This window comes from Cryptotermes secundus, unplaced genomic scaffold (genome assembly GCF_002891405.2).
Source record: "Cryptotermes secundus unplaced genomic scaffold, Csec_1.0 scaffold307, whole genome shotgun sequence".
Classification (NCBI taxonomy): domain Eukaryota; kingdom Metazoa; phylum Arthropoda; class Insecta; order Blattodea; family Kalotermitidae; genus Cryptotermes; species Cryptotermes secundus.
Window position 1 is genome coordinate 173449 of NW_019738353.1, and position 9048 is coordinate 182496.

General features: G+C 37.8%; 1 protein-coding gene across 3 annotated transcripts in view; it reads right to left on the bottom strand.

Moving 5' to 3' along the window:
- Window positions 1-3580: 3580 nt before the first annotated feature.
- The window catches only part of LOC111870761 (tau-tubulin kinase homolog Asator), a 205949-nt gene continuing 200481 nt past the window's right edge, over window positions 3581-9048 (bottom strand). For all 3 annotated transcript variants that reach the window (XM_023863282.2, XM_023863280.2, XM_023863281.2), the window contains exons 22-23: window positions 6464-6634; window positions 3581-5132 (exon numbers count right to left, since the gene is read on the bottom strand). In XM_023863282.2, the coding sequence (XP_023719050.1) occupies window positions 5087-5132; window positions 6464-6634 (217 nt within the window). In that variant the 3' untranslated portion in view covers window positions 3581-5086. The remainder of the gene's footprint in view (window positions 5133-6463; window positions 6635-9048) is intronic.

The window sequence follows — 9048 nt, forward strand, 5'->3', positions numbered from 1 at the left end:
AATCATAAAAGCAACTGAATTCAACAGAAGCCAGGATAGCACAGCTGGTATAGTGACTGGCTATGAGCTGGATGATTGAGGGGCCAGAGTTTGAGTCCTGGTATCCAGACCAGCTCTAGGGCCCACCCAGCTTCTTATCAAATGGGTATCAGGGACTCTCTCCCCAGGGGATAAAGCTGCTGGGGCGTGGAGCTGACAACTCACCTCCAACTAGTGCCAAGGTCAAGAAAACCTGGATCTATACATCCACTCCCCCATGTATTTTCATTGTGTAGTGCTTAATTAGTTAAGTACATGGACAATATTAATTTCCCTCCCCCCACTATTGCTGAATTCAATATGTTGACAGAATGGAGAGGAATGGACTACAGCCCTATTAAAAATCACAAACAGAATGGATCAAGGACTCAAGAAAGACCTCTGAAAAGATTATTGGACAGGCGAGGCTGGAATAAGTCAACAACTGGCCCTTAACCCCTTCACCGCTAGCCTGTGCTGATGATAACAGTGTATTCAAGAGTCTGTGTGCAATTCTTTTTCTTAATGGACTTGTTACCTTCATATCATTTCTGCAAATTGTAGACCCATATCAAATCTTCATAATGTGGGACACATATTGTTCTTGTTGCATGGAATTATTTTCATGTTCATATTTTTCAATTGTATGATTAAATTTTACTGTTATTTTAATTTTGTACCACTCCCTTTACACTTGCATCTCTATATAAGATGACAAATAATTCTGTGTCTCTCTCATCTGGAATGTGTCTCCCTTGGGCTTCTTTATTAAACAGTTTTACTGAAAGTCCTTTAGAATCCGCTCTTCATAGACAATGCAAAAGCATTTGATTCAGCTGCAAGAAGAAAAATTATAGGAAATCATGGCAGAAAGGGGATTTCCAATACATTTAATAAGAACAGTCCAAAGTATGTACCAAAATATATGCACAGAATAGAGCTATAAAATATAATTTGAAGATCTCAGTAAATAAGACAAAGGCAATGGCTATGACAAGAAAGAAGAAAGCAAGAACTAAAACTGCAATAAACATTAACATAATTGAAAAAGTAAATAGTTTTAATCATATAGGGTACACAATTAAAGTAACAAATAAGAAAGATTTAGAAATAAAAATGGACAGATTTAATCAAACGTGCAGCATAATATGAAGAACAATGAATAACAAGACAAGACATACAAAGTTTTAAAAAGCTATGGCAGTACCTACACTTACATATGGACCAAAATTTTGGACTAAAACAAAAGAAAATAGGAAGCAAAAATTGACACTGCAGAGACAAAATTCTTTAGGGGTGTATCAGGCTACACAAAGAATAACCAAATAAGAAATATTAAAATTATGGAAGCGCTGAACATCTTTAATCTAAATAATAAAATGCTGTAATCCAGACCAGAATGGAAATATCATGCTCAATGAATATGAGACTGGCACATTCCAAACAAAATTCTGTCAGTCAACACCAAAGAAGATGAAACATATCCAAAAGAACAGACCACATATGGCCTAATCCATGACAATGATCTTCCACTCAGATACTTACAAGTCTAGGTGACTTCCCATTTACCGACTTCTTAACTGTTGTCTCTGTTTCATCTGTCCTAAATTTTATTCTATCTCTCTGTACCATTCTCCACTATTATCTTTTTCCTCTTAGTATTTTTTCTCAATTTCTTGCAGAAGTCCCTGGTAACATCTGACCCATCATTTCATTATCTTAATTTTTTTTTTTAATTTTATGTATATACCTCTTTTGAATGATTAAACACAAAATTATATCCTATTTTGTGACACATCAACCCCAATTTCAACCCTTCATTTATATTCACTTCCCTTTTAATCGTTCATTTAGTTTCTCTGTAGGTCTCTTACAGTTCCTGTGTGAGCACCTAGCCATCTCTGATGATGATGATGATGATGATAAGTGACACACACGCAACTAATCCAAGAGCATAGAAAGATACATATGAATGGGGCACAGTGCGTCCTCTACAAGGCATACACCAGGAGACCGGCTTGGAAAGCGATAGGGGATAGCCTGCTTAAACCATGCTACCTGAGTAGGGACGGTCATTTTTGGAAAGTTAGAAGCAGAAAATAAAGAACTGATGTTGGCAAATATTCCTTTGTAAATAGGACCATAAAGGATTGGAACAGTTTACCTCCAGGCATACTAGCGTCTTTCCCCTGTAAACTAACCACTTTTAGAAAGAGGGTTAGGAAAGCTGTTGCAAGTACAGAGGCCTTAGGCAGAGTTGAATGAGTCAAGCGAAGTAATGTGAAGTGTCCTTGTTCGAGTGCAGCGAAACGAACACTAGTATGTGATTCCTTTACAACTTCATATGTTTGGATTTGCACTGTGTGTACCCTGTTTTCTGTACTGTACTTTTTTTGTATTGTTCCTTTATGTTATAGACTCTCCTTGTCTGTAGCTGTGTACGTTCTACTGCCACCGGGTGAACACACAATTGCAGTAAAATAATAATAAGAACGTAAAAAAAGTAAAGCTATCCCTGTACCAGGCCGTGAAGGCCCATAGGGTTGTGAGACGTTAAGGGTCCCACACTATCTAATCAGCTCAAAGATGGTGGTAAGGTTGTCAGCCTTAGGCGCCGGCTGCTCTTTACTCCCCAGGAAAATTATTTAATTAATTCCTGGTACTCATTTCTGTTAGAGGCTGAGAAAACCCCAGGGCCTAGTGCAGCTGGAGGAATAATAAGATAATAACACAACACCAACACCCATACCAGCTATACAAATAACACACAAACCACTGACGCCACAGAAGAAAAGCAGTACATGAAAACGTAATGACTGTTATTCTCCAACAAATGTCTTCTAATGAGTGGATGATGAAAAACAGAAAGCATTGAAATATTTTAACTTAACAATTAATCAATCTTAATTACATTTGAAATACAGTGTAGTAATTTGAGAAGTTAGACAGCTGCCTGAAGATGACTGAGTACAGCCACAACATGTATCAATTTCCAATGGTGAATTTTTTAGTTTTATGTAAAAGAGAAATTTTAAACAAAGTTGCATTTAAGACAGAAGGGATGTGTATAAGTGTTATATTGCCAGTATATAAATTTAAGAACTCAAGATTTGTAGGACTGCAAGTGTGTGCAATAGGAAAATAGGCTTTATGAGTTCTTTTTGGAACTCTTTTTTAAGATTCTGGGACTGCGAATTTTCTTAAAAAATTATGTAACTTAATTTAATGAAATATAAAATTAAACTGTACAAAAACAACTTAAAAGTATAGAAAGAAGACTAATAAATAAAAATTAATTACAATAGTGGTATGCTGTGTATATATATATATATATCAAGAAACCGAGAGACTGGTGGGGGGCCCTTTGTTTCTACTGAATTCTCTAAGTACAACAAAAAATTAATACCTAAAATGAAGTATGTATATATAGCCTTCATTTCTAGTTTATTCTGTTTCTTGCAGAAAGTTTGACCTCCTCCTCTTCCATTATCATTGTCACTTTCAATTTAAGGATCTTATATAAATTTTGAAATAATTCTGTTTGCATACATATACACATCTGTAAGAAGAGAAATATTTCATAGTATTTTTATTATTCTTATTCTCCATAATGTTACAAGCTTAATTTGAAGACTTAAAAATAAAATACAAACAAAATATACAGTATTCCATGAATATTTACAATGCATGGCATGAAACACAAGCTGTACACAAGTTGTAACTACAAACTTACAGCTTTGGTATCACCTATCAAAGTAATGTGTATTTTTAATCTCAGACATCCACATCAACTTCCTTAAAATTCATCTCTCATAAAGGGTCACCCACAACACACAAATGATGCCACTGACCCTTACATTATATTATCACCCAGCCATACATTCTAGCAGATGGCATCACTGTTTTGGGGATGCCACTAAACAAACATTAAAATATCCATCATTCTAGAGAATTAAGTATTCCAACCACTAGGAAAGCAATATACAGAGGTGTGTCTGCAAAGTTGCCAGGAGCATCTAAAACTTAACTGGTGGTATAATATGCTTTTATCACTTGACGTTCACAGGTTGACAGCGATAATCAGAATGTCTCTGTGTTCTGATGCAGTCCACTGACGACTTGAGAACATGCCTGGTGATGCAGCAACAAGCTGGAGTAGTGTTTCCAAACAAGCACAGTGGTCACTGAGTATGTCCAATGTACAAAGTGTAACAATGTTTTTCTTTCTCTCTTTTAAATGTGAATTATTACTACGAGCACCATAAATGTCAATATACACTGCTGTCCTTTAAAAGAAACAAACACATCAATGTCAACAGGGAATAACCTTCTGGGATATGGTACTCTGTGCTCTCGTAGAAGTTTACTGACTTTTAGAGGAATACATACTGCTTCCATCTTTAGCATTAACAATAAGCTGAGAAACAAGCATTGACCCTGAAGATGGAGATAGCCTGTTCCTCTGAAACGGCACTAAACTTCTATGAGAGCATAAAGCATCACATCCTACAAGATAATACTCTTCATAGTCTCTGCTATAAGGACCCCAAACCTCACAGCGAGTTTTATGTTTTTGGGCTTATTCAAATTAGTTCCAGCAGCAAAACGAAGTAAATCTCAGGGAACTTTCCAGACACCCTCAAACATTTAAACGCAAGGAGTGGTTGGATAAAAAATAATCTCTTTAAAGATCCAGAACACTTCAGCTCTGACTAGAGATGTTCATTATAATCTTTATAAATAGTAATGGCTGTCCTTGAGCTTCTTGGAGGTCACATGACTAGCACAAATGAATGAAGTGAGCAATAAACATAATAGCAGTCATATTCTTAATAAATTAAACATATGTAAATTAATTAAAAATAAACCAACAAATATTAGGAGATCTGAATTATCATACCCATTCCACTGTGCATTCCTTTCTTCCAACGTTGGATAAAACGTAAGTTTATAAAATATACTAAGGATTCAGCCATAATATCACACTTCGTCATGAGAGATGAACAGACTCTCGTGCACTCTGATCACCAGCAAACATTCAGTTACATGAGGGAAATGGGACAAGTCTTCATGTGTCATGAACGTCGGCAGCTACTGGGTGGAAACGACGGCACCTGAGACAATAAGGGAACCTTTACTAATGCACAGCAGTGATGTGAACAAATATGTGGAATTATGTAACAGTGGGATGGAGAAATAACACAGTGTGTGTAAAACATACAGAGGAATGAAACAACAAAATAGACTGGACAGAGTGTACCCTATAACATAATATGCAAAATTTTCAACAGTTTTCCTTGTAGTTTATTAAGCTTACTTGTGACTTGTTTACAAATTCTTCAAAAGAAAGTTATCCTTCACCAACTGTAGATTTGAAGTAACCACAATTTTCCACTATGACCCAATTTATTCAGCTGGAATTTGTTTCTGTTTACAAGTATCTGAAATTTTTAATTTGTGAAGAGATGTAGAAAATCTGGCTTCTGCAGCAAGAGATCCACATTTGCTGGGAGGAGAGATGTAATGGTATCCAAAATCAGTTTCATAGCTTCCAGACTACCATCCTACATATTTTTATGCCTAACATCATGAGGCCTACATATTTTTATGTTTAATGANAGGGTATTGTTTTTGGCACTTCTTTGTACATATTTTATGCCTAACATCATGAGGCCTACATATTTTTATGTTTAATGATGGAACAGGCAACTCAGTTAGGGTGTGATGAGTGGTAACAGTGGTTGAAATTCCAATAACACCCAATCTCCTACAACATTAGGCTTGACAATCAGTTTTCTTTTTAAAAATGTAACCTTCACAGCTGAAAATGGGTTACTTTACTGACTGCAGAGGAGGTACAATGTTGTTTAATTCTATTATTCTGAAGTATTCATACTGTCAATGAAGAAAGCAGTCTTCTGGGATTTGGCACCGTGTATATGTGGTGTTAACCGACGTTTCGGAGGAACGTATCGCCTCCATCTTCAGGGTAGAAGAAAAAATATAAGAAATCTGCAAGCTAAGAGACCGTGAGAACCGGTAAAAGTCTTATGTCCGTTGTAACAAACATCGTGACATCTGTTGTAGAAATAAACAAGACAGGCAAATGCTACGCTTTATTCTGGCTCCAATGCAGACAAAAAACTATGCAACTCATTCTGCAACTGTGTGGTGTCCTCAGCAACGTCCGCAGCAAAGTACGTTCGTTACACCGGACGAATTTTGTGCACTCATGTGGCCCCAGCCTTAGCTGCATGTTTTTGTACATGGTCCAGCTGATCGATCAACAAGTTCCTAAAATACTAATACTCTTTATCACCTGTTTAAAACCAGGGCACCAACAAAGGTTAACATAACCCTTCAAGTGGTCCCCTTCAGTTTACCGAGAAGCAAGAGCAAAGCATCAGTGTTTAGTGCTGCAAAGAAAACAAGAATGGACTGATACCTGGCATTGTTCTCCATTAGTCGCATGTCAGCAAGGGGAGGTGGATGGGGGTGTGGGGGCCCACCTGATGAATCACTGTCTGCTTCACTGCTCTCCTCAGCCCCTCGTGTATTAGGGCATGCAAGAAGATGGCTTGGAATTCCCCGTAGAGGTACAGACCCTGTGGATGCTCTGAAACATAAATTGAATTACAATTCATGGCAGCTTTCAGAAGCAACAAATAGCACACACCTGATACAACTTAATATTTCTATGGCTTTATACACAATTTATCTTCAAGACTATATGACAGTGTGCGCACATAGGTATTCCAGGATTTAAAAATAAAATATTTCAAATAAATTACATAGTTTTATGACATTCAGGTTTCCCATTACATAAATAACTGAATACATTTAAGACCAAAGCCACTTAAATTATGTGAATGGTTATATTTCTAATCTCTCATTTAAGGCTTTGTATCTCTGAATATCATTAATTTTATGCAAAAATGGACACATAAGTTTACAGTGCTGTTTCTTAAGCTTATTGCAAGATGGTAACGAATGCAAGAGTTCATAGGTCTCTGTTCACACATCATGAGATAAATTGCAGTTGTTTATCACTGACACTACTACTTTTGTTGCTACTACCACTATTATTGTTACTGGTATCAAGATTAATAATGTTTTTGAAATGTACATTCACGACTTCAACTCATTACACATTATATTTTAGTGAAAAGGACAGATGATGAAATTATTCTAAAAAAAATCACAGAATTTACATATATACGTAAACGGCCTCTGTAGTCTAGAGGTAACGTTCCCACCTCATGATTCGTGGTACGCGGGTTCAAATACCCGGTGGAGGTCGTCAAATTTTTAAGGGCGGAAAAATTCAGGGAACAAGTCCTCCGGGAGGGACTTTAAGCTGTGTGTCCCGTGTCGTAACTTTACGGCACCTAAAAGAACTTCATATCCCCAAAGGGGATCACTGAGCCAAATTCCAGGACGTTTCCCGCCCAACAATAGTCTCTAAGGCTCTGATAGATGGGGGAAGCATTATAGACACCGCTAAGCAAGTGGCCAAACTCGCTTGCTCGGTGGGACTGATGGTACGCACCATTTATCGGTAGGGTAAAGAGACTGGTAGAATATCATAGAGGGAAGCACAATAGATCAAACTGGTCGCGGTGCATGGGGAAACCCACCCTCTCTAAATAACTAACTGACTGACTAACTACATATATATGTAGGTCATACTGAAAGTCATGAGCAACTTCTTTTTGCATGCAACCTGAGAACAGCAGACGAAAGAGAGTACTGTGGTAGGTGGAACCAGCTGTTGTGTTAACCTTGAGTGTCTTGTGACATCAATAGCTTTCATCATGTGACCAGTATCACTCCTAACAAAATGGCCGACAACGATATGTTGTTTCAGCAATGTGCTGTCATCGAATTTCTTGTGAAAGAGGAAATCCCTGCTGCAGAAATTCACCAGAGACTTCAGTGTGCTTATGGAAGTGTGTGCATGGGCGCGAGCAGTGTTCGAAGATGGGTGAAACATTTAAAAGATGGAACACCAGTATTGAAGATGAGCCTTGGATCAGTCGTCCTCGAACAGCCTCAACTGAACACAACAAGGAAAGAGTGGATGAGATCATTGAAGATGACAGGCGTGTGACTGTGGACACAATAGCCCAAAAACTTGGAATAGGGCACAGTGCAGTACAGGAGATGATTGAAAGCTTGGGCTATAGGAAAGTTTGTGCTTGTTGGGTCCTGTGGTTATTGACCGAAGACCACAAAGGTCAGCGAAAAGCCATCACCTCAGAACTGGTGCAGAGATATCGACACGAAGGTGATGATTTTTTGCTCTGTATTGTGACAGGTGATGAAAGCTGGTTTCACCTGTTCGAGCCTGAAACGAAACGGCAGAGTATGGAATGATACCATTTGCATTCTCCATCAAAAAAGAAGGCAAAGACAGTGCCATCAGCTGCGAAGGCGATGGGCAGTCTTCTGGAATGCAGAGGGGTTTATTCTGGCCGAATTCCTGGAACCTGGACAAACCATCAATGCTGCTCGTTATGTCCAGACGCTGCACAAGCTCCATCGTGCATTGCACGATAAACGTCCAGGATGAAACATCATCATCCTGCATGACAACGCTCGCCCTCATGCCGCTCACCTCACATTGGAAGCAATTGTAAAGATGGGGTGGGAAGTTCTTTCACACCTCTCCTATAGCCCTGAGCTGGCACCCTCCAACTACCATCTTTTTGGATTTGTGAAGGATCAGCTGCATGGACAACGTTTTTGAATTGAATTGAATTGAACTGAATTTATTTACATTCTATAAATCCTAAGCAGGTTAGTACCTTTGGATACAGAACAAGTCAAAAGGTTACATACATAAGTACAGGCAATTTTAGCTTAAAAATTAATATAACTTAATTTTACATCATTCTCTATTTACATTGAAGTATTCATCTAAAGAGTAGAAGGAATGAGCATGTAGATAATTCTTTAACTCTGATTTAAACTTTTTAGTATCATTGCCCAAGTTTTTAATACTTTGTGGCAGATTGTTGAACACTTTTA